Here is a 26062-nt window from a genome sequence, read left to right on the forward strand (position 1 = left end):
TATGGAATCTGAGTTCATAGCTTTAGATAAGGCAGGTGAGGAGGCTGAATGGTTAAGGAATTTTCTTATGGATGTTCCTTTGTGGTCTAAACCATTTCCAACTATTTCAATACATTGTGACAGTCAAGCAGCTATTTCAAGAGCTCAAAATTCATCCTACAATGGAAAGTTTAGACATATTCGTAGGAGGCACAATACTGTGTGTCAGCTGCTTAAGGATGGAATTATAGCTATTAACTATGTGAAGTCAAGTGAGAATATTGCTGACCCATTAACCAAATGATTGGCTAGAGATCTAATTCAACAAACATCGAGGGGGATGGGGCCAAAGCTTATTACTTATTAGATCACCTATAATGGAAACCCAACCTTACAATTGGAGATCCAATGGTCAAGGTTCAATGGGACAACAAAGTTATTGGAGTGGTCTGTGGGGGTACTACATTGGATTTATTCCAAACCCCTCCCTATGATGCGTAGTACCAACTGTATTGATTAAAGGATGAGCTAATGCTCTTAATGCTTACTATAGCTGATATTTAGTGGGGTATTTAGATACAGTGCACCCTTGATAGAAGCACCTATTTGAGTGTGGAAATGGGGCCGCTTCCTATGAGAACTGAGGCGAATTCTCTAGAGCACTCAAAGAAACTGGAAAAGTTCACGGTTGAAATGAACACAACCGCGAGAACTCAATGATTCTTCTAGAAATCATGTGTGTATTCTATTGTCTTAGTTTGCAACTATAATTGTAGAGTTCAAGACATAATTCACTCTATAGTTAGTAAGCTCGATAGAATATACAAAGTCAAGGTTTAAGTCAATAGACACCTAAGCCTGCATGATTTCTACCGTACTCTAAGAGTAATATTTTCATTTATCTTATTTCTTTCATGTGGGAGATTGTTATATATTTATGGTATAAATATAAAATTTAAAAGAAATAATCAAATTAGATGAAGTGCCAAAGTGGTGGAAAATGTGACATTTGTGTGGGACGTCAGGGGTTCGAGTCACTCCCCACGCAAAATACCCACTACTCAATCATTAAAATTCTGCATTACTCTCTGAATATGGTGGAGACTGTTATTTCCATCGCCTATATAAACTCATATCTCGTTTTGGGAAAATACACACAAAAAGGAAGTAGAAAAATCATCTTGCCTCAATCCTCATTTTCATATTCTGAATTTCTTATACTCGGGTTTTTACATATATTTTGGAGTACAATTGAGAGTTCTGGAAAAATCATTCGTGATTGCTGCACAAGTGGTTTACGATCGTTGTATCCTGAGAGTGATTGTCCACGGAGGTTGCAGCAATTATCGACGGACAATTTCACTTGAGGATATCGTGCTGTCACGAGACTCGATCGGACGATAAGTTTTATATTTCTGCATTTTATTGTTCTGAACATTACTGCAACTAATTATTTATCCAACACTGTTAACTTGATTTATTATTTGTTTTTATTTTACTTTTGTAGAAGAAAAAATATTGTAAAATTTACCGACTTTTAAAGTTTTGAAAAAATTTATTTTTTGTATTTTGTTGAGTCAATTTATCATATATTAACATAATTAATAATCAAATTTCATAGAATGAAATGTAATAATACACTTTCTCAAAATTTTAAATCAAACGTGTTTTCTAATTTTCTGTTTTAAGAGATAATTTTTTAGAATTGACAAATCAAACGTATTTTTAACAATCTTAAAATGAAAACTCAAAACAGAAAATTAAAACTAAACTCAAGACTAAAAGTTAAAACACGAAACAAACAGCCCTTATCCCGGCATGGCAGTATATATAGTTCCTACTCTTCTAGACGTCTTGTTATGGACTATTTGGTGTAATTAGATTTCTTGTACGACTTGTATTCATTCAATAAGTTTCCCAGAAAATTCTCATCATAAATTTCAACAATTTGACAAGTTGCAAGCACTCCACAGATATGTGGTTCTGTTTTGTGCACCGAGTTGAATGGGACGACATAACATTTTTGTTTAAATTGTATCTCCTTTGATATCATCCAAATTTCATCGACAACATATCAATTATGATCTTAGCATTACTTTCTTGACAACGTTAATATCTGTTATATAATTTTCAGTGTTTGATTAGAAAATTTAAAACTTAGGGTCAACTCAATTTGAGAAAATAACTTTCAATTTTCTAAGCGTATTAAAACTTACTAATATTCACGCATATACACACGTTAGTCTCACTCCGGCCAGAGTCATCAAAGGAAGGTGCAAACAAGCAAATTTTGTTTCTACTTTTGTAGCCAAATTCTTAGACCCAATCCATCCATTTTGTGTTCACAAACATCTATTTTTTTGGTTCTTAATCTTCTCTGAACAGTTGAGAAGTATGGACATTAGAAAGAAACTGCGTGCTTTTCTTGGAAAAGGCTTCAGAACCACCAAATTCAGATCGACCATCAAGCTCGCCGTTGCCCGGATTTCGATCCTCAAGAACCAGCGCCGAGCACGCTGCTCTATTGCATGTTGTGACGTAATTGAGTTGCTTAAACTTGGAAACCATGACAGGGCTCTTCTTAGGGTAATTTCATTAACTCCAGGAGTAATCACTTATTCTCAATCGAACTTAAAAACTTATTTGAACTCGGTTTTTATTGTTTAGCGTGTTTGAAATGGTTTTTTTGATAGGTGGAGCAAGTGATCATGGAACAGAATATGTTGGATGTGTTTGTTATTATTGAAGGCTATTGTCATCTTCTGAAAGAGAGGGCCAACCTCATACAACAAGAAAAGTTGGTTTCTATTGAGATTTTCTAGTGGTTTTTTGACAACTATTCAAACGTTTTTATATATTTAAGAAGGTTATTATTCTTTCTGGTAGAGTATGTCCCGATGAGTTGAAAGAAGCTGTATCAAGCTTAGTTTATGCAGCCATAAGGTGCGGGGAACTCCCAGAACTTCAAGAGATACGAGCAATTTTAACGTCGCAATTTGGGAAAGAATTTGCAGCTATAGCTACTGAATTGCAGCACGGATGCGTAGTTAATCCTCAGGCAGGCAACTAAGTTATTTCCATTCTAATACAGTCAAAGATAAGATCATTTGAGTGGTAATTACTTTTCTTTATAGATCATACAGAAGTTGTCAACTAGGGTGCTAAGTTTGGAGAACAAAATGAAGGTACTTGAGGAGATTGGCTCAGAATACAACATTGATCCACAAATTGAAAAGGCTGCTTCAGTCCTTGTAGTGGTATGGATATTATTTTGGCGACATTTCAGTTTGTTTTGTTCATTATTTTTATTGGGAAGGTTCAATACAAGTATGAAGTGCTCAATATTACCCCCGAAATAAAAAAAGTTTGTTTTGTTCATTATTTGTAAGCATATGCGTAGAGTACGAGTAGGTTACACAAAATCCAACATTTTGAACATTTATTGATGACTTGGATTGTGCTAATTTCAGGAAAATCTAGAATCAGGCATAGAGAATCAGCAAAAGCCATACCCATTGACCAAATCAGGAGTCTGTAATCCAGATAAAAATATGCCAACACTGCCTGAAGTCATGGAAATGGTTGAAGTTTTATCTGATTCAGTGTACACTGATGTAGTTGATGCAGCCCAAGAAGCCTTCCAGTATGCATCTTATGCAGCAGCAGCCGCGAGGGCTGCTGTGGAACTATCTCAATCTGAATCAACTAATCTGATGGTAGTAGCAGTCCCATTGTCCGGGCAATAATTGAGCCTATGAACTCTAAACTTCTTACTAGGGGGAAGAAAGTGGTTGTCGGATTGTGGATGCAAAAGTTGAACTGAGATTCAAGAAAATCCACCCAATTCAAAACTACAGTTCCAATTCTAGTACGGAGAGAAAGATAGAACAGTAACTAAGAATGGAACAGAATTTAAGGTATTGCTATCTGGTTCAAGATCTGACTCATTAGACGACGATGTCAATGAAACTAATATATCCTTCGGTAAAGAGGGTCGACTGGGGAGGGAGATAGTATTTGATGACAGAGATGATGTAACTGCATATATAAGCAGAACATCAAGATCAGAGACTTATTTCATGAATACCACTATAAAGGATGATATCTCGGAAGGGGGTAGCAAAAAACCTTATTGTTAATCTTACAAGAGTTTTCCTTTTAAGATCTCAAACTGGATTGAAAATGGAGTCCAGGCCTGAAAATTCTCAGAAGCACTTTACTGAAGAAGTCAGGACTCTAGATGCAGAGCATTTGAACATCAATAACAGACCAACCTCTGTAAGGTCTAGATGAACATATGACCTGTAACAACCATATAAACTATAGAAGATGCTATATAATAGCACTGCAACTACTTTTGAGAGTTTGGTGAAAATAGCAAGTACTTTTTTCTCATCATGATATTTCTTGAAAACTATGTAATGGTTTTGATGGATGGCACTTTATTCTTTTATTTATTTTTTCCCCCCAATGTAAAGCACGATACTCCCAATAACATCTGCCATATAAGAAAAGAACATTACTCTCAACTATATCAAACTATGTATATTAGAAGAGATTTCCTTATCAGCAAAGATAAATTAACTTCAACAACAGCTAGATGAAGTAAAATTGCTAGTTTTATTTGGAAGTACAATCATGACCAAGTGGTGAGCTCATATAATGGTATAGTATGCTGTGGACGAAAAGGTGACTGTGCAATAAAATCATCAGGAAAAAAACATGGATGAAAGCACAAAATGCGGAACTTAGTTTTTACTTTTTATATTGCAGGAGAGGAACAGAGCATCATTAACTTTCACCCTACTTGAGATATCATCTTCCTTCTGAAACAGGTAGTTGGTCAACCACACGTGCATCATTATTGAGACTTCTTACCTGTTCACCTTAACAATATTCAAATACAACGTTCTACAGATCAACTCCAGAAATTTTAATTCTGGTTTCTAGATTCTATTTATCCAGATAGTTTTGAACAAACAATGTGGCTTAATCATGTTTGAAAAGAGCATATAATATTTGTTTAAGATAATTTTTGTAGCCAGAATGCTCCTTCCTTATGAGCACCTGCAAAGCAAACCACCATAGTAGCAATGATATTTCCCAATATGACAGTGTCTACATTCCCCCGTCGCAGGCCCCAATTCAGGAACGAGAAGGAGAACGATCATATGAAATGATATGCAAATAATAAGAACGTAGTACAAATTTTGTTTACCCACTTTCTGTTCTATGATGCTAAATATTTAGGCATATCAAAATTTATATGTCAATCACAGCACACTTTAACCCATAGTTATTGAAATCAGACTAAACCGGTCAGTTCATCTGGAAAACCGGTAACTAGACCAATCCAGGTAGCTACGAGTGGGTTCATGATGGGTGGTTATCTCTCAAGTAGGTACTTTAGAGGAAGGTGGGTGGTTATCCTCAACTATCTGAAATTTCAAAAATGTGAATAAACTAAACAAGTAGGACATGGTTTAAACAGATTCTCCGTTCAATTATAGGGGCCCAAATTTGAAGTGTAGGTGCGATACTAGTATGAAATCAACTTAAAAAAATGTTACATTGAAGACGAAAAAAGTGACAATACAGTGGTATCTAGGACAAATTGCCACCACTCTGTTGCCACAGGTTGATAATATCAGTGGCCTGATTAAGAAGTATAATCATTTTCTTCTGGGATATCCATGGCTTACTCTCTAGAGTTGTTTTCAGCTCTTCCCATGCATCCTTCCTCGGCCAAAAGTAGTATGGACTCAAAGGCACTGTGCCATGGCCAGGAATCATCTGATCCAGGCCAAGACCTATGTTCTTTTCCATCCATATGAACTTCAATACCAGTCTAGGCTTCTCCACTGATTTAACCACCACTCCTAGCTTCTGTAAATTCAATGATCACAAAGACAAAAGAAAGACGTGAATATTGATTGATGATAAAATGGATTGGTGATGGAAAAAATAGATTTCTTGGTTTAGTTCTCCGTTTAACTCAGTAAGTTGGCTACAATTTTGTAAGTGCAAGTAACTAGAAACACCCATTATCAATGAGAATTCATATAACAAATCTACAGGCTCCATAAATATTCTATGTAAGCACCCTTCATACCCTTCTGTAGAAAACTGTATGAAAATTTCGCAAGCATCATGCCATTAATAATAAAAAATCCGACTGCTTAGAGTGGTGGTTTGTAGACTAACCAAGCGGTTCAACTGAAAATTAATCACTCAGCAGTTAGTTAATTAATTATATGCGTACAAACTCTGATTGAATGCATATGCAATAACTCAAATGAAATGCATATAGGTCTAGCGAGTCGAACCTCAGAGCTTTGTGCGACTTCAGACTCTGAAACCTCAGTGGGTGTTTCCGCTGGAGCTACTTCTGTGGCAGCGGCAGACGCAGAATTAAGCCTTTGAATTCTCTTAATTCTGAGGCCAAGATGGGTTGATGAATGCAGAGAGGAAGCTCTGTGTTTCAATATAAATGAGGTTTTGCAGGGTGTAAAACAGGGCTTTTGGGAAGTAAAAGAAGGGGATGCCAAAATGCTCTTCGTGCTCTGTTGAAATTGAACTGACAACATCTTGTGCACTTCCAGTCTTTATACAAACGTGTAGAGAGGGGAAGAGAGAGCTTCTGCTTTTACATATGAAAGAAAGCCATGGCTATTGACGAAGGTTGAGGACTACCAATGTAATGTGGATAACGTATCAGCCACAGGTTAATGGGCAGGCCTAATTATAATGGGATAAACATTGGAATGTATGTCCAGTAACAAAATGAGCCCGGTTTACTTGACAAGTGCAGGTGTAATGGTTGGCTTGAATTGACCTTCTTGACACCACTGGACAGAAAGCAAGTTGCTTTTTGATGCTATTTTATATTATTTTCTAATTTATGAATCTGAACTGTTTTTTTTTTTTTTTACAAGGTGTCCGGGCTTGCGTCCGACTAGATCCTTGTCCCTGAACCTCCGGCCCCTCAGCAGCTCAGGGAGGTAAATCCCAGGATGTGCCCTTATTGGCTTCCAGGTTCCCACAACTAATTTGGACTCTTTCCGCAAAGAGAGCTCTCCTCACTGGGCGTTTGTTCACACCAATGGCTTCCTCTCCATATGGCTCCCAGTGTTAACTCCAGGAATCGAACTCTCCACCCTTGCTTCCAGCGTCCCAGCGAAGTGATTGTTCCACCAACTCGAATGTGCCTTGGGGGGCATGAATCTGAACTGTTATGTCTACAAGAAGATGGTGTTATTCTAATGTATAAAATTAATTACAATAGTCACACAGTTATATATAGCTATATTGTATAAATAGTCCATAAGGAATAAAGTGATATATAGAAACAAACATATTCTCAAAAAATCATATTCCTATCTCCAATATCCGTCAAGTTGGTGGGAAATTTTGATCAAAGTCCAATTTGGTTTTGATCTAGAGTGACGGAGGTATGTGATGGCACATACCTACAATATTCTAGTCGAAAGCACTTCCCGTGTTCTTGGGCTTTTTTTTTTTTTTCCTCTCTTTTTTCTTGGGTTTTTTTTTTTTTTTTTTTTTTTTTTCGATCGACTCAAAGATAGGAAAGGACTAAATTGAACGTGGAGATCAAATACAAAAAGGAGAGTCAAATAGAGCCGAGTACTCATTTAGAGAGCTACTATCCACAAGCAACTAGGAAGAAACCAAAATTTGAGTTGATCAAGATGTCGTTCCAAACCAATTAGGTCGACTATTGTCTACTGAACTAAGTGGATAGAAAACATTGAGAACAGTCTGAATTAACAGAGTGTTTACTCTAGAGGAGAATATATATCATAGAAGTTTGTGCTTTTAATATTAAAAACACGGGATTCAAAGACAATTTGACTCTTATGCTACGTAACTTTATATTGAGTGGGTGATTTTAACTCTGTTCAATGAGGGGATGACGATAGATTTTTATATATGTGGAAAAGAATCTATCAGATTCAAATTTCGAAGAAATCAACTTCCTTTCGGGTGATGAAATTGTCTCGAGAAGATCGAGCTCTTCTCTGCACAACCTACTGTGTCATGTGAATCTAAAAATATATGAAAGCCGGCAAGTAACTCGCACTCTTAAATCTTAAGCCTGTTCGTAATTTCTTTCAACCATTTTACGCGTATTCTTTTATTGACTTGTGTCAAATGATCAATTGTCCAAAATATAAGGAATTATTTATGATTATAATTGTCGCATTCGAGGCAAATCTCATCACTAGCATTTGAAAAAGATCTGGTGCTTTTTCCACCGAAAACAACAATTATCTTTTCATACTTGATGGGATTCATAATTATTGCAATTTGCTACATGGTTATGAACCAAGATAAATTTGCAGGGCTCATCCCATGTGACTAGGTCGTTTTGTTGAGTGGTTTTCATAGTACGACGTTGGATTGAAATTTGCAAAATCTCAATTCCACCTCGGTTACATAGTAATGGTTATTCATTTTGGAGATTCAAAGACAATTTGACTCTTATGCTACGTAACTTTATATTGAGTGGGTGATTTTAACTCTGTTCAATGAGGGGATGACGATCGATTTTTATATATGTGGAAAAGAATATATCATATTCAAATTTCGATGAAATCAACTTCCTTTCGGGTGATGAAATTGTCTCGAGACGATCGAGCTCTTCTCTGCACAACCTACTGTGTCATGTGAATCTAAAAATATATGAAAGCCGGCAGGTAACTCGCACTCTTAAATCTTAAGCCTGTTCGTAATTTCTTTCAACCATTTTACACGTATTATTTTATTGACTTGTGTCAAATGATCAATTGTCCAAAATATAAGAATTATTTATGATTATAATTGTCGCATTCGAGGCAAATCTCATCACTAGCATTTGAAAAAGATCTGGTGCTGTTTCCACCGAAAACAACAATTATCTTTTCATACTTGATGGGATTCATAATTATTGCAATTTGCTACATGGTTATGAACCAAGATAAATTTGCAGGGCCCATCCCATGTGACTAAGTCGTTTTGTTGAGTGGTTTTCATAGTACGACGTTGGAATGAAATTTGCAAAATCTCAATTCCACCTCGGTTACATAGTAATGGTTATTCATTTTGGCTAAAGGAAAGGATCATGGTAAGCGATAGCTATTGTAAAATGGTCACAATTTTAATATGAAGGATTTACGCAGTCGGATTCAATTACAAGGATGAGCTCAATGGGAATTTTTCAAAAGATCAATGAAGAACTTACAACAATTAATTTGTCATTTTTTTTATTTTTTATTTTCCAGTGTAAACATACAAGATCAGAGAGATAATAGTATGGAGGGGAAAAAAGAGAACAGAAAAACATGAGAATTGAGGAATACAAATTAGCTATCCTTTCACAGAAACAACTTAAATTGAGAGAGCTGAAGTTTACAAAAAACAACAAAATTAAGCAATCAATTTTAAATAATCCTTTGATGTTTGACATGGGGAATTTAAAAGGTTAAATACATGAAAATTAAATTCTAAAAAGGAGAAACTATACACTTTCAATTTTTGTTCCTTTTGGCTTCCATATTTGTGGCTTCTTTAAGTGATTCTTGAGCATCATTTTCCATCCCAAGGCTAAAGAGGGAAGCTGCTTGAAGGTAAAAAGCAGTAGGCCACTCAGGAGATATACCCTGTGCTTGCATAGCATCCCCCAGAGCTTCATTAGGCATGTCACTCATCAAATAAGACAAGCACCGCCGAGCATAGACAGTAGGTGATACCATGGTCCCACCATCAATGAACTACATAAACAACAACGATTTGTTAACAAATTGTCTGAAATTAGATGTGCATTCATTTCTTGATCATCCAAGATAAAATGGAGAAATACTTTATCATGATAGTGTTGCCATGGAATTTGATATGCATGTCTGCTCAAACAATATGTATGTTGAGTATAGTTTCTTGTTTCATAAGAATTATGTAGCAAATTTTGCATTTCAAGGTTTTTCAGCAAAAATAGATTTTGATGGCTTCACCAAACTAATTTATCAAAATAAGATACCTGATTTATCAATTTATGGAGGCTACCAAATTTTGTCATCTCTAGCAGAGATAACTCATTCTAGTGATCTGAACAATTCAAATGAGAGGCCAATGCAGACAAAGGGCTTTTACCTGCGTATAGCAATCAATTGCAGTAGTGAAATCTTTGGCTCGAAAAGCAGTATCTCCATGCTTCTTAGAATTCAAGGTCTCCTGCATTTGATTTGTCCACATTTGAAAAGATAGCTGCAGGGACAAATTCCTTCAAAAATTTTAGTATGATGATTATTGGTGAAAAAAAATCTGTACAATAAAAAGCAAAATGAAGAATAGCATTTCGGAAGGAAAAGAAACTCCCTTTGCTAGTGTTCTGCTAGTGCTCCTAATAACTGCGAGGATTATTGAAATGCCTTAGCTAAAAAGCTAAATCTCTTGGAGACAGGACACATTTATTTTATTTAAATTTAGTCTAAAACCCGGCCCCTCTTATGTGTAGCCTGGATTCATTTTCATCAAAGGTTCACCCCTCATTTTCTACCTGGCGGCCACCACACTCCTAACATGTTATCATAAGTAAGAACATGTGAACTAGACATGACTATTGACTTCTTTAGACAGAATTCCTGATTGGAGTAGCTATAAAAAGCAAAGTAGCACGAACTTAATCTCATCCTAAGCAAAAAGACTTAATTCAAACAGCAAGAAAGATTTGAATGACTCGTTAGAATTTAGTTCTTCGCTCTATAATTTGGTTCAACTTTTCTGCACAATTTGTAAAACATAGTCAAATTGCAGAAGTACAGAATATCAGAAATTATAAATAAAATAGAAGTCTGTGCAGATGTGCATAGGAATCACTGAATTACTAAAAGAGAGATAACAACTTATGAGTAGCATTAATTCAGAAGTTGACAAGGCAAAACAATAAATTGGAAGATGCAAACCTCATTGGCGATCCCTTCATCGTCTTTGTAACCAGTTTTTTCCAATATTTCGTGTATGGCTGTAAGATCCATTCTCAAGCATGTTTCACCCATAGGTGTCAACAACAGTGGCTGAGTGGAGTTCGCATTTCCATGTCGAATGCCGAGTAAAACATGTGAAGGGACCTGATTGACAGATCAACGAGAAAGTAGGCTTCAGGTCTAAAGGATTAACAAACTTCTGCCATATAGAGATTTGTCAAGTGTGGATGGATGAGCCACCACAGTTTGTAGTGCGTGCCCTTAATATTTTCTGATATTTTATAATTGATTAGTGATAAAATTTCATTGTCTAATCTCAGGAAATAAAGAAACAAAAAGATGAAAAATAATCATAGTCCATAGATGTAACTTCCTTTTAATTGTACAGATGAAATTCACAGATTAAAAAAAGGATAGAAAATTGCAGGATAACAAGAATCTAGTTATGAAAGATTTGAAGTGGAAATCCATCAATAGTCCAAGCAACAAGATCTGCACCCGGACAGAAAATATTCTATAAGAAATTAACCAGAAATGGGTTGTGAATATTTTTTATAATTTCTTAGATGTTTGCAAACAATTGTCCCACAAGCAAAGATGACTTAAATGACTTCTCCATAGTCCATACCTCGTTTTCTTTCTGAAGAGATATGAGAGAAGTGACTAGAGACTTAGCATTGGGCCTTTCTCGTGCTTCATATTGCAAACAACGGGTAGCCAAGCGCACCAAATCGGTTCCATCATCATTTGAAAAATGGCCCTCTAAACAAGAATCCATGAGCATCAGAAAATTCTTGCCACGAATGAGATCAAGTGCCTGTAAGAAGACAGTGTATAATTAATCAAACTTGCCATGAGAAGTGGTGCTTAAAAGAATGCCATCCAGCAGAAAAGTTCTCTTAACAAACAGCAAAAGATCCAAATAAATATTGCCAATTGCAAACTATAGTATCTAATGCAGGTAATGACAACAACAAACAAACCGAATAGGTCTTCCAAGACTTTGGATTACACATTAATCTATGTTGAATAAATCCCTGAATAATTTCATTGTATGTCATGAGCTTATCTCTATAATTCGTACAATCTTGAATATTACCTTTAATGTTATGAATAGACATGATAACACAATTCCTTCATATCTTGCATATTTTTACTATCTTACAGCTCATTAAATAATTTGACCAGTTAAAATTTACAGTCAGGGAAAGTAAAAATCAACCAAGATAGAGATAGATTCAACAAATCTGATCTTTAGACAGTCAAGAACTTACATGGCTTGGAGGTATATGCTTTCCACTTAAAAGATCAAGAAGCATGGTTCCGAAACTGTAAACTACGCTTTCTGGTGTCACTCTTCCTGCCATACCAGTAAACAAGTCAATAATTCGTACAAGTTGTGTCCTAACCTATGATGCTCGGACTCTTCAATTTGGACGACGTACTCATGGGTATGGATCCCTGTCGGATTCTTCAATTTAGAAGTGGCATTGCAGAAACATGGAAGAGAGATTGCCATGGGAGGAAGCAGAAGTTGCAGAGTAAGAAAGAGTGGGTCCATGGTTTTTAAGGCAATAAAATCGATTTTAAGGAATAAAACCAAGACTTTGGAGGCAAGAAACCAGGATCATTTAATGCTACATTCCCCAAAAATATTTATGTTTGTGAGATGTACCGTCGTACCCATAACCAAATTTTGGATATTTTTAGCCATATCATGTATCCTAAATTTTAGAAGAAATGATCCAACTCCAAAATATATACCTGTACTTGAGTTCTAGCAGCATAGGCCCTAACATAGGGAAGGGTGACATATGATATCTTAAGCCTTCAAGCTCAAGATCGCAGGGATTTGAGATCTTCAAAAGGCATATTATAATTTCAACATAAACATATATTTATGGCATGTTTGATGTGTTGGATTGGACCTCAATGGATAGGATTAAGCAAGAAAACAAGCTAAAGTCTTGCATGTGGTACTGTGTATGCTGTCTGGATACATACCAGTTCTCAAGTACTCAGGTGGAGTGAAAGCTAGGTTTGTGCTATAACTTTTGCCATCTCTACTGTTCTTCATCAAGCCAAAGCAAGAGAGCCTGGGATTACCATCCTGTATATGAGTAACTCTATATAAGAGCAAGACAATAACCAATCTTTTAGAAGGTAAAAATAAAACATACACGTAGCACATTTTACCTTATCGAACAAGACTCTGTAAGCATTAAGATCATGATACAATGCCCGTCCCTTACTACTGCAGTACTCCAGAGCTTGGGCCAAATACAAAGCCACCCTCAACCTCATTGCCCACTTCATGGGCTGGTTCTCCCCTATCCCAATTCAACCATTAAACATCAGAAAAATAATCCATGGCATGCCAAAACAGTTTGGCACAAGAAATATGAGCAAAATTTGCTGAAAAATTAAAAAAATCATTAATATTAAAGGCTGCATCACGACCTTATATAATAATCATAAAAATCATTAATACCATATGCAGAATCAACGAGCTTTAATATTCTTTTTACCAAAGCTTTAAATTTATCAACAACAATGAAAAGCCTGATATTAGATCGATGAGCAAGCATTTTGCTTTTCAATCCCTGATTCCATCCTCAGCCAACTTCAAACAGTTATTATAAATGCAAATCAAATAGAAAAATATACATTATCTATGTGAATTCACAACATTTTTGTTTTAAGATTGCCATCAATTCTTTCCCGGCATAAGATTGAGCATTATCACCCACCAAGACTCGAAGCTGTATAAAGTACGTACTCACAATGAAATAAATGCTTTGCAAGTGTCTCATTAGGCATGAATTCTGCCACCAACAATCTCTCATCCCCTTCGTAGCAACATCCTATCAGATTCGCCAAGCGCTCACTCCTCAGATTTCCCACAGTGCGGGCTTCATCCTACAATAACCCATCACAAAATAACATAAACAGTAAACAAAAACTTTCCCTCGTGATTGCAAGTTAAGCACAAAAGTTAAATCTTGATTCTTAATAACAAACGTTCCAAAAATGCTCAGAATATAACTTTCCCCTATGTAGCCTTGGGATTAATCCAAAAAAATTGCAAAAACAAAAAATAAACTAGAAAGGATGCACAAAAAATTGATTAATAATCACTAACAATGAATTGGCGAGAATCAGGCCAAGCAGATTTGTTGAAGCGCTTAACAGCAATCCAGCGATCATTCTCAAGCAAGCCTTTGTAAACTACATTTGGGGCCTTCTCTCCGTGTTCTGATACAATATTCTCTGAAGAAAACCCATTTGTTGCATTTTTCAATTCTTCCCAGCTGAACTCCGTAAAGCTTGGCAATGCATTTTTCTCCCCATTCTCTGCAAATCATTGCACAAAATTCTTAAAACAAAAACCCATAAAAAAAAATAAAATTGCAAATAGGTACCCATAAGGCATATATCTACTGACCCAGATCAGAAGACTGAAGAACGGAGGGTTTAAGGTGAGAATGCCACCAGCAGAAGGAAAATTTTGAGCAACGCGCACCCATTTAGCGATGATTTTCAAGTGTTAAAGAATCAGAATTTTTTTATTTTTTTTTTTAATGAGAAAACACAAATGATGCAAAGAGCTTTTAGTATTAGCACTGAACAAGAAGCAATTTTTATGTGTGAAATGAGAAGGAGAAGTGGATTTTGTGGATCCGAGAATAGTATTTATATCCTGAACAGTACAGGCTTTTCACGACAGACATTCATTACATATTCGAGAATGGTATTAATGTCATTAATGTGTGTATATGTATTCATATATGTACTATGATTTCACGTGTTTCGCTTTGTCTAGCAGTAGTACATAAGATCACAGTGATGTAGAATGTATGTGTATTGTAAAAGAGGTCACCTTTTACCCCCACTTTCTCTCTCTACTTTCCTGTTTTTCCTGCTTTCACGTTTCTTCTTTTATGGGGAAAAAAAAAAAAAAACTCCTCTTTCCGATTTGGTCATCATTTTTCTTTTATGCTCTGTACCAAAAAAAAGGTTGAATCCCAACTTTAAGGGTCCCCATCGCCCTTGTCCTGTGTCATCGTGAGGGAGGTAAATCACAGGTTATGCCTCCAAGAGTACAGGGTGGAAGGCTGCTTGTACATTTGCACTTACCCAAGAGTCAAATCCATATTTCAGGATTCGAACCCTTGACGCGACTGCCTCAAGCAAAGTTGGATTTCTCAACCCTCCCTTTTTACCATTTAGAGATGTGCCCTGGGGGCTTTTATGCTCTGTACCTACTCTTTTACTACTTGCGTTAGGTCTTAATCTCCTCTCTTGGCTCTCTATAAATTGTGTATTGTATATTTTATAATTTTTTTTATTGATAAATAATTTATATTAATCAAAATAATGCAAGTTTAACTCAAAATATGTGGCTGAATGTTAACAATATATTTCTCAATGTTGGTGGTGGGGTTGCCTCAGTTTGGATTTCGTTTTCTTTTGTTAAAATTTTAATTTTTAAAGTCAAACATTAATTTTAGACATATATAGTACGGACAAGTATACTTCTCCAACATTCGTTTCTTGAAAAGTATAATTTTATTGATAGTAAGCCCTCGCGTGGCAAAGATTATTTAAAAATTAAATTTACTTTAAGAATGTTTGAAAAAGAAGAAAAGTTATGAAAAACGTTGAAAATGATTTTTTCTGAAGAATGTGCGGTAAAAATGAAATTATATATATATATATTTTAAATGTGTGGTTGAAAATTAAGTGCAAAAGAAATGTAATTTTTAAATGAAACTAAAAAACAAGGGTAAGAGAATATTATATTCTTTGAAACTCTAAACCTGTGTGCTGATAATATGGCAAGAATCTTTACTTTTCAATGAAGATGTGAACTCAAGAAACTTGGGTTTGTAAATAATTATTAATCGACAAATTGAAGAGTCATTTTCAACGGGTTATAGTCCGAAAATTCGGTGACGTAAAATTAAATCCTAAGTAATTCGATTTGTTTAGTTAAAGTTTCACAAAGAATGGATTGATTAAATGAAGGCTTTCTAATCACAAATTAAAATTAATTTAGTAGTTGACTTGGGATTGATTCCTTTGAAATAAACGAGGAAGACCCGTTCCAAACTGCCTATTAATTATTTAATTTAATTACACAACACGGCGCTGCAGCACTTTTAAAAGTTAAAAAATATATATTTTAGTTTAGTATTATGTAACAAATACGTTCAACACCAAATTATGAAATTTAAATGCAAAGCACTTGTCTATCTTAAAAATGTTTTCGTTCTAATGAACTATTTATCTATATGTGACTTCTTAGTAAGTTAAATAATAAAACAATATATTTATTCGATTTAATAGAATGATATTATTGATTATGTTAATGACATTGTGTGTGCATGAACAAATAAACGTCGATTTGGCTCCAGGCATTAGAGCAAGTCAATCGATACAGGATAAAAGGAATGCCCTTATTTGTCAATCCTGGAGTATAAGTTCCCCTTTCAAAACAATCCGAAAGAATTATCGTAACAGTACTATAGAAATTTAAATTCGAGCCCACCGATTTCACAATGTTTCCTTAAAACGAATTTGCTACCTTCAACGGTGCTAAAGCTGTCCAACAATCATTTTTCAAGATAGAACGAATTTCGTCTCCTACGGAAGTAGCACAATAATCTGTAGGAGTTCCAACGAACGCAAGGAAGTGTTTTTACTTCGAAAACAATATCAGAACGAGACGGAGAATAAGATTCAAAACAGAGAATATTTGCAATAAAAATGGTGTAATTTTTCTGGCAGCGAGGCAGACTATTTATAGACTTGTTCGTGGACATTCGAACATCATCCAGAATAGTCGTCATTGTTCATACAACTTCCAAAACTCCAACAGACATGTTAGTTCAATACTGCGTCTGTTAAGTTGGTTAGTGGTCGACGATTAACCGTTGACTGTTTGGTCGGTTAACAGTTGACCATTTAACAGACCATCCAAACCAAAAATTACTCGGAAAAAACCAATGAAAAAAATAAATTTTATTAAGTACCCAAGAATTTGATTGTATACAATTTGGTCCAAAAATTCAAATAAATTTGGTCCAAAAAATTAATATAGTGCAAGGACACATCCACACCGACTTGGACACGGGCTCATGCCGTGCCGAGCCAACAAGCTGGTTGGACAGACGGCGGCACACTCGTGTGGGCTTATGACCGAACCTGATAGGATATAGGTCTTCCCCCTTCCAAAGACTATTGATACCCCTTGGGACCCATAAATCACACCAAAGTTTCATAACTTTCCAATGTGGGATAAGTGTTTGGGCAAATCAAAGTCTTCACTAATTCATAGTTTCAAGTGAGTTAATTTGACATTAAATATTTCATTCAATTCTAAATGATTTTCGATAAATAAATATACCACGTTCATCACCTTGCGAAGTAGAGCGTGAATATGCTAGATCCCGTATTAAGGTCCCACTGAAATTTGGGAAAGTTGACCCATTTCATACCATTTTTCTAACAATCCCCCACATGAATGAAATATGTTGGTCTTTTCCAAACAACAACATCTGATATGTTTTTCTAAAGAAAATTGAAGAAAACTACATCAAGATAAGTAGTCAAAGACTTTGAACTTTTCCTAGTAAAATCTATCGAATTTACTTAGCCAATCAGTAGCAAGTTGCTTTGAACAGTCAGCCGTTCATGTAAACCTAGACAATAGAAGTCACACAGTTCTCTTCGAACACAGTTGGTTCTCACGTTTGTGTCCATTTTGGCCTCGGACACCTCCTGGTTCATGAGTGTTTTTTAGAGAATTCATCTTTATCTAATTCTCTTAGAAGCGGCCCCTTCTCACCAATATAGGTGATTTTCATAAAGAGTATCCTGATATACTCCACTTGAACGAATCAAGATATGGAAACCATTAAAAGCATAACTTAACCTATTTCGCGGCAGTTAGGCACTGGCTCATCATAGGAATGGGTAGGAGTGATAATCTCCCCAGTGCTTGCTAAGTTTTTAACAGTTCGATTGTCCCATTGAACCTAGATCTTGGGATCTCCAGTCAATTAGGTTGGGTTGCCACCATGAAAACTTTTGATTATTTTATCGATTTTAATCTTATCCCCTTCGATGAACTTTCAACTTGCTCTCTTGTTAAACTTTTAATTAGCGGATCCGCAATATTCTCTTTTGATTTCACATAATCGATAGTGATAATGCCAGTAGAGAGCAGTTGTCGAACGATATTGTGTCTACGACGTATATATCGAGATTTACCGTTATACATAATATTATGTGCCCTACCAATTGCTGATTGACTATCGCAATTGATACACATAGTAGGCACGGATTTTATCCAACATGGAATATCTTCTAGAAAGTTTCATAGTCATTTGGCTTCTTCTCCAGCTTTATCTAACGCGGTAAATTCAGATTTCCATGATACTGTAGCACCTCCAAGTGTAAAGACATATCCACTTGTTGACTTGGAGTCTTTAGTATCTGATATCCAATTTGCATCACAGTATCCTTCGAGTACTGCTGGATATCTCGAATAGTTCAATCCAAAGTTTTTGGTATGTTTTAAATACCCTAAAACCCTAATAATTGTCTTCCAGTGATCAGCGCTTTGATTGCTTGTATATCGACTTAGCTTACTAATTGAGTAAGCAATATCAGGTCGAGTACAGTTCACGATATACATTAAACTACCAATAATTCGAGAGTATTCCAATTGAAACTTACAGTCACCAGTATTGGAAACAAGATGCATATTGGCATCTATAAATGTTTTTATAGGAATAATATCATATTTCTTGAATTTATCAAGAATCTTCTCAATGTAGTGTGATTGAGACAATATGATACCATTGGATGTTCTAGAGATTTTAATTCCTAATATAACATCAGCCACACCTAAATCCTTCATTTCAAATTTGTTTGTTAGCATCCTTTTAGTAGATTGAATTATGGTATCATTGTTGCTCATAATTAACATGTCATCTACATATAAACATACCATGACATATCAATTTTGAGTGCTCTTGACATAAACACATTTGTCACATTCGTTAATTTTGAAACCATTTGACATCATAACTGTGTCAAATTTTTCATGCCATTTTTAAGGAGCTTACTTTAATCCATAAAATGATTTTACAAGTCGACACACTTTCTTTTCTTGTCTTGGGGCAACAAATCTTCAGGTTGCTCCATATAAATTTCTTCATCTAACTCTCCATTCAGGAAAACTGTTTTAACATTCATTTGATGTATATCCAAACCTTTCAATGCTGCTATCGCAATAAGCATACGTATGGAAGTGATTATTGTCACAAAAGAATACGTATCGAAATAATCAATACCTTCTTTTTGCTTGTAGCCTTTAGCGACAAGTCTAGCCTTATATTTAACAATTGATCCATCTGCTTTCATTTTCCTTTTAAAAATTCATTTACATCCCAATGACTTATTACCGGGAGGAAGGTCTACTAATTCCCATGTATAATTTTGTAGTATGGATTTAATTTCATTATTAACAGCTTCTTTCCAAGATGAAGCTTCAGTCGATGACATAGTTTCTTTAAAGTTTTGAGGTTCATTTTCTAACAAATATGTTAGAAAGTCAGGCCCAAAGAAAGTTGACGTCCTAGACCTCTTACTGCGTCTAGGTTGTTCATTTATAGGTTCTTGATCTATAGCCTCCTCATTTTCACGAGATCTTTTCTGTGAATTTGATTCACATTGCATGTTATAAGGAAAAACATTTTCAAAAAATGTAGCATCCCTTGATTCAATAATCGTGTTAACATGCACATCGGGTATTTCAGACTCGTGTACCATAAATCTGTATGCATTACTATGGTAGGCATAAGCAATAAATACACAATCAATTGTTTTAGGTCCTGTCTTAACCCTTTTAGGTTTAGGAACTCCTACCTTGGCCAAACATCCTCATACCTTTAAGTATTTATAATTAGGTTTGTAACATTTCCATACTTCATAAAGTATCTTATGCGTTTTTCAATGTGGTAATTTATTAAGAAGATAATTGGCAGAAAGCAAAGCTTCGCCCCACAAGTTCTGCGATAATCCAGAACTTATCAACATAGCATTCATCATCTCTTTCAATGTTCGGTTCTTGTGTTCAACAATACCATTGCATTGAGGAGAATAAGGCGTTGTAGTTTGATAAATTATTCCATGTTCCGAACAGAATTGTTCAAATGGAGAATCATATTTACCACCTCTATTACTTCTTATAGCCTTAATCTTTTTACTAAATTGATTTTCAACTTCCAACTTGTAATGTTTAAACACTTCAATTGCTTCGTCTTTGCTTTTGAGTAAATACACATAGAAATATCGCGTGCAATTATTGATAAAAGTAATAAAGTACTTATTAGCTCTTCTCGTTTGACCAAACTTTAGATCACATATGTCAGTGTAAATTAAATCTAGAGGTTTCGTACTTCTTTCAACGAAACGAATGGGTAATAAATTCAATTTGATTAGTCTACACAAAGTATTATAATTTGTATGTCCTAATCGTTCATGCCAAATATTAAACGACTCAAGAAAGTAAGAAGAGCAAGTATTTTATTCATAATCGGAGGTACAACAGTCATTACATTCAACTTAAAGAGCCCCTCATTCAGGTAGCCCTTTCCTACAAACATTTCATCCTTCATAAGTACAAATTTGTCTGAAACGAATATGAGCTTAAACCCGTTCTTGCTTAATGGAGAATCCGATACCAAATTCTTTAGAATATTGGGCACATGAAGAACGTTATTCAAAATGAGCTCCTTTCCACTTGTCATTTTCAGCACTATCTTTCCATGTCCTTCAACCTTGGAAAATGATGAGTTTCCCATGTAGAGTTGTTCATCACGATCCATTTCTTTGTAAGTAGAGAACATCCCGCAGTTTGAGCATATGTGACAAGTAGCTCCCGTATCCACCCACCATTCCTTAGCGTTTCCAACTAAGTTGCATTTAGAGACGACCGCAGAAAGATTTATTTCTTGTACTTTATCAGAAAGGTTGTCATGTTCTATTACTTTTGCCTCGTAAGGTTTTCCCTTGATATTTTTTGGCTTTCGATAGTCCTTGGATCGGTGTCCTGCCTTACCGTAATTGTAATAATTTTCCTTGAACTTTTTAGTAGGTTTTGAAGAACTAGTTTGCCCTTCGCCATTGTGCTTTCTCTTTTTGCTAGTCTTTAAACCTCCTTCCACAATGTTAGCTTTTGATTCCATCGAATGAGATGCACCACTCCCCTTTTCAGAGTTGCGATTGTTTTCTTCTATTCTCAACCGAACAATGATATCTTCAAGTTTCATTTCCTTCCGCTTATTCTTTAAATAATTCTTGAAGTCCTTCCAAGAAGGCGGTAATTTCTCAATCAGTGCAGCGACTTGAAATGATTCACTTAGTTTCATTTATTCAGCATGGATGTCCCTGAGTATGATTTGAAGTTCTTGAACTTGGGATATGACAGTCTTGCTGTTAACCATTTAATAATCCAAAAAACGATCAACAATGAATTTCTTTGTGCCAGCATCTTCGATTTTGTACTTTGTGTCCAAAGATTCCCACAGTTCTTTTGCGGACTTCACATTGCAGTACACATTATATAATATGTTATCCAGTCCATTGAGTACATAATTTTTGCACAAGAAATTGGAATGCTTCCATGCATCAATCGTAGCCAATTTCTTAATGTCACTTTCTTGCTCGGTGTATGAAGGCTCATATTCTTTGAGAAATTTTGCCAAACTTAAAGTTGTCAGATAAAAAAGCATTTTCTGTTGCCAACACTTAAAATCTGACCCATTAAATTTCTCTGATTTTTCTCCGGTCGTATTCGGGAGTGTAGTACCAGAAGTTGCCATTTCTGAAACACAATTAGAAGAATGATCCAGAAAAGGCAAATTCATTTTAAGATTGTTAATCCTGGAGTATAAGTTTCCCCTTTAAACAATCCGAAAGAATTACCGTAACAGTACTATAGAAATTTAAATTCGACCCCACCGATTTCACGATATTTCCTTAAAACGAATCCACTGCCTTCAACGATACTAAAAGCGTCCAGCAATCGTTTCACAGGATAGAACGAATTTCGTTTTCTACGGAAGCAGGACAGCAAACTGCAGGAGTTCGAACGAACGTAATGAAGTGTTTTTACTTCGAAAACAATATTAGAACAAGAGGGAGAATGAGATTCAAAGCAAAGAAAATTTGCAATGAAAATAGTGTAATTTTTCTAGCAGGGGGGTAGGCTATTAATATAGTGCAAGGACGCACAAGCACCAGACTCGGGCACGGGCTCGTGCCATGCCAAGCCGAGTCGGCAAGCCGATCGGACGGACGGCGGCGTGCTCGTGTGGGCTTATAACCGAAGCCGATAGGATATAGGTCTTCCCCCCTTCCAAAGACTATTGGTACCCTTTGGGACCCAAACCCAATTCCCAAACTTGCACCATATAAACCACACCAAAGTTTCATAACTTTCCTATTTGGGAAAAGTGTTTGAGCAAATCAAATTCTTCACTAATTCATAGTTTCAAGTGGGTTACTTTCATATTAAATATTTCATTCAATTCTAAATGATTTTCGATAAATAAATATACCACGTTCATCACCTTGTGGAGCAGAACATGAATATGCTAGGTCCCGAATTAATTAAGATGTGGGTCCCACTCAAATTTGGATCCAAAGTTGACCAATTTCATACCATTTTCTAACATTATTGACTCGACTCTTGCAACCATTGCAATTGTAGGCGGCCCATGGAAATAGACTAGGAGCCACCATCAAATAAGTGAAGCTCTATGCAATTAGATCCAAATGACTTATTTAGCCCTTGTTTGAGCTCATTCTTTGGAAAAAAAAAAATTACTCTTAAATAGTATTTTGACATCATTTCAACCCCACATTCTTCAATAAAATAATATTACACGTAAATCCAAAATTTTTCTTTCTTTTTTAATCACGTATTTTTTATCAATACACTATTCAAAAATACATTTTTCCTCCAAAATGAGGCTCAAACAAGGGTTTAATCTTTACCACGATTTTCACTGAATATTACAACAACCGTAGGACACGTCCCATGTATGCTTAACAACTACCTTATTGCCGTATCATCATATGTTGAAACCGATATAAAGGAGCAAGTCATGTTCAAAGTAAATAAAGATTCTATAGTTATTTCTACTTGACTCATTTGGTGATCACATTTTCATCTTCTTAAGAGCTATTTACTCCTCCTTATAGCGGAGTGGAGGCTGTGGAGCCTTGTCGAGGCGTCCACCCTTTCTCCTTGGACATCGCGGATCGATCAAGTGCAATTATCAGAGCAGACGAAATCGACCAGCATTATTAGGTATAAAATGAGTCAGTGATGTGAATAATTAATTGTAAAAGTATTAAAATTTATAATATCCAAAACCACGTGGTCTATGTTGAACGAGTCCATTTTGAGATTTTTTTTGTCATGGTAGCACATAGTTTAACGTTGGTCGTAACGTGTATTTGTGCATTGTATGATTTCTTGTCTTGCATCCCATATGGGCCTATGGCCTTGCGCCCCATATTTTTTTTTTTTTTTTAACGAGGTGTCCCAACTCTTGCGCCCCATATTTCATGCATTTCATGCTGTCAATTACATAAAAGTATAAACATATTTAGTTCAATTATACACAGGACAAATTTTCGCATCAAGATATTTACTTATTTAGTTCAATTTTATGGACAATAAATTTTCATAGCACAGCACGTAGCAGACAGAATACACTCTTCTTTCTTTATCTGGTCCAATCTTATTAAGTGTCTGTTTGAGCCACATTATTCTAAAGAAATGCATTCTTTAATAGTGATTTGACATCATTTCAACCACATATTCTTCAATAAAATAATATTACACGCAAATAAAAAACTTTTCCTTATTTTTTAACCACACATTTCCCATCAATACAATATTGAAGAATACATTATTACCAAAATAATATGGCTCAAACACCCTCTAAATTACAAAAATATTTAGTTGTGCTTATGAAAATAAGTCAATTTTAATTCACTTTCTTGAAAAGTAATTTTTCATGCCGAACATATGCCCTTATTATTTGGATTTTGGAGTTTAAATATCTGGATTTTCTTCAATGTCTAATCTAATATTAAAAGCATGGATCTGAAAAGCAAATTCAAAATATAAAATGAATTAGATAAGTAGCAGTATGAAAACAGTACATATCATGCGAATCAAATTCAAAATGGATAAAGTCACTGATTCAAATAAATTTTCTACCGTTTTCTGTCCTCATCAAAGGTCAAATATGTAAACATTTCTTCAGTAATCAAGAATTTCAATTTTTGGGAACATATGACATAATTATTATTAGGATAATGATACTTGCACGTCAAGTGATATTTACCCCTCACATGGAGGGGGATCTACTTCAGATATCCTCATGTATGAGGAGGGTGGACATCAGGATAGACACTCCGATGTACATGTAGCACAATTCTATATAGTTTAAAGATTTTAATGTCACAATTCTCACGTTAATCCCTTATTCACTAGAAAAAGGGAAAATGATGAGCAATTGTGAAAAGGCAATGGCAGTTGGTATGGTCCCAAAGTTATAATTAACCCCAAAAATAATGTAGGCAAGGCTGATCACAAAATAATGATATGATGGACCGTCCACAATGGTTAAGTCATTGTATGCTGGCAAGATGTAGTAATTATTCGTACCACCCATTTAGGATTCAAGAGGACCCCTTTTACAAAGTAAGCATGCTAAAAGAAAACCGACATACCCTAATTATGATAATAATGCATCTCTCTTTCTCCCTCCTTTCATCCACAATCACACAAACAAACAAAGAGAGATATCGAAGATAGAAAGGCATAGAAGAGGTAAGATCGACTATTGACTAACGCAATTGGAATCAACGTCCCTCTAGAGAGTCCATAATTTGCAATCCATGGAGGCCGCTATCAATAGTTTGATGCATTATCTCTTTTCAACCATTTGTGCTAAAATGCAGCACAAGAAAAGGAAGGAAAATCGTTTATTCTTTTTGTATTAGTTTAATTTAAATGAAGTCGTTATATAAGTCGTTGGCATACGAAATCAAGCACTTGTTATAAAATAAACAAATTCAAAAAAGAGAGAGGGAGAGTCTGGGAGACGACTTGTCCGTTGACCGGATTTTAAAGCTTAAATTGCGGGAAAAGGGGCATAATCACGGAGGTGGGGTATCAACTATCAACCTGCAATATAAGATATGAAGTAAATGGGTCCAATTTGCTGTATCAACAAAGATTACACATCAAAGGAAATGCACATGGATATAGCTGTATACAGATCGCAGACCACATCCAAAACTATGGAAATACTATTTAATAATGGCTAAACAACAAATTCTACTCAAAGTACATACACCATTGCTTAGCTAACAGTTATGTCAAACTATTATGGTCAATTCATAGCCAGAAAAAGGCCTAATTACGCGTCGACCAGGAACTGCCTAACATGGAGTTTATAGGTAAATTGCGGACAAGAGGCACCGAAGCAGGTTTGTCATATCATGGAGAAAACATCCTCGTGATGGGAGCTGCTGCCATGTACTGCTTTTCTTAAAATCATGAACAACTTTTCTTACGCTAGTCAATTTTGATCGCTAATTCTCAACATATATTCTCGTGTAGCTATGTCATTGATTTTTTAGTATGATGTCACATTAATGTTACATTCTCATTTAGGTAACGTTCACTAATACTTTGAACTATAAAACGTAGTAAATAAGATCATTATTAGGTAAAACTGATTTTTAACTTTGCAGGCCAATTCAAAATCATTCATATCGAATTAGTCCAGATTATTAAGCCCCGGCCTGAAAAAAGAAAGCCTATTTCTTCACACTGTTATCTATTATTGAAGGTTGCATCCACTTGTCCCAACGCATTAAGCCCCGATTTGATACGGATTAAAATCTAGATTTTAATTTAAGGCAAAGTTAACAATTCAGTTGCTTTCCAAATCAAGTGAAGGTTTAATCTGTGTGCTTATAATTATCTGAGCACTCTCCCTTTA

General features: G+C 35.4%; 3 protein-coding genes across 3 annotated transcripts; 1 reads left to right on the forward strand and 2 right to left on the reverse strand.

The window, feature by feature from the left end:
* Nucleotides 1-1922: 1922 nt before the first annotated feature.
* On the forward strand, nucleotides 1923-4496 carry LOC111403176 (IST1 homolog). The gene is made up of 6 exons (XM_023031580.1): nucleotides 1923-2252; nucleotides 2365-2565; nucleotides 2673-2776; nucleotides 2866-3037; nucleotides 3114-3236; nucleotides 3450-4496. Exons 2-6 carry the CDS (start codon nucleotides 2374-2376, stop codon nucleotides 3723-3725), a joined length of 867 nt encoding a protein of 288 aa, XP_022887348.1. The 5' UTR covers nucleotides 1923-2252; nucleotides 2365-2373; the 3' UTR covers nucleotides 3726-4496.
* Nucleotides 4497-5438: 942 nt separating this feature from the next.
* Nucleotides 5439-6697, reverse strand: LOC111403177 (30S ribosomal protein 3-1, chloroplastic-like). The gene is made up of 2 exons (XM_023031581.1): nucleotides 6306-6697; nucleotides 5439-5865 (listed from the first exon to the last, which is right to left on the reverse strand). Exons 1-2 carry the CDS (start codon nucleotides 6564-6566, stop codon nucleotides 5584-5586), a joined length of 543 nt encoding a protein of 180 aa, XP_022887349.1. The 5' UTR covers nucleotides 6567-6697; the 3' UTR covers nucleotides 5439-5583.
* Nucleotides 6698-9341: 2644 nt separating this feature from the next.
* On the reverse strand, nucleotides 9342-14720 carry LOC111403178 (probable serine/threonine-protein kinase BSK3). The gene is made up of 10 exons (XM_023031582.1): nucleotides 14404-14720; nucleotides 14101-14312; nucleotides 13742-13877; nucleotides 13155-13288; nucleotides 12963-13068; nucleotides 12233-12318; nucleotides 11587-11775; nucleotides 10938-11102; nucleotides 10126-10239; nucleotides 9342-9749 (listed from the first exon to the last, which is right to left on the reverse strand). The coding sequence occupies exons 1-10, from the start codon at nucleotides 14483-14485 to the stop codon at nucleotides 9507-9509; spliced, it is 1467 nt and encodes a 488-aa protein (XP_022887350.1). The 5' UTR covers nucleotides 14486-14720; the 3' UTR covers nucleotides 9342-9506.
* Nucleotides 14721-26062: the final 11342 nt, after the last annotated feature.

This window comes from Olea europaea, chromosome 11, assembly GCF_002742605.1.
Source record: "Olea europaea var. sylvestris chromosome 11, O_europaea_v1, whole genome shotgun sequence".
Taxonomy (NCBI): domain Eukaryota; kingdom Viridiplantae; phylum Streptophyta; class Magnoliopsida; order Lamiales; family Oleaceae; genus Olea; species Olea europaea.

Excerpts from the sequence above, each read along its gene's own strand:
- LOC111403176 (XM_023031580.1), top strand. The coding sequence starts at position 2,374 with ATGGACATTAGAAAGAAACTGCGTGCTTTTCTTGGAAAAGGCTTCAGA. Across the intron at positions 2,566-2,672 it reads ATGACAGGGCTCTTCTTAGG|GTGGAGCAAGTGATCATGGA; the intron begins GTAATTTCATTA and ends TTTTTTTGATAG. Across the intron at positions 3,237-3,449 it reads CTGCTTCAGTCCTTGTAGTG|GAAAATCTAGAATCAGGCAT; the intron begins GTATGGATATTA and ends TGCTAATTTCAG.
- LOC111403177 (XM_023031581.1), bottom strand. The coding sequence starts at position 6,566 with ATGTTGTCAGTTCAATTTCAACAGAGCACGAAGAGCATTTTGGCATCC. Across the intron at positions 5,866-6,305 it reads AAGTCGCACAAAGCTCTGAG|AAGCTAGGAGTGGTGGTTAA; the intron begins GTTCGACTCGCT and ends TTGAATTTACAG.
- LOC111403178 (XM_023031582.1), bottom strand. The coding sequence starts at position 14,485 with ATGGGTGCGCGTTGCTCAAAATTTTCCTTCTGCTGGTGGCATTCTCAC. Across the intron at positions 13,289-13,741 it reads TGCAAAGCATTTATTTCATT|GGGAGAACCAGCCCATGAAG; the intron begins GTGAGTACGTAC and ends GAATTGGGATAG. Across the intron at positions 10,240-10,937 it reads ATGAAGGGATCGCCAATGAG|CTATCTTTTCAAATGTGGAC; the intron begins GTTTGCATCTTC and ends TTGTCCCTGCAG.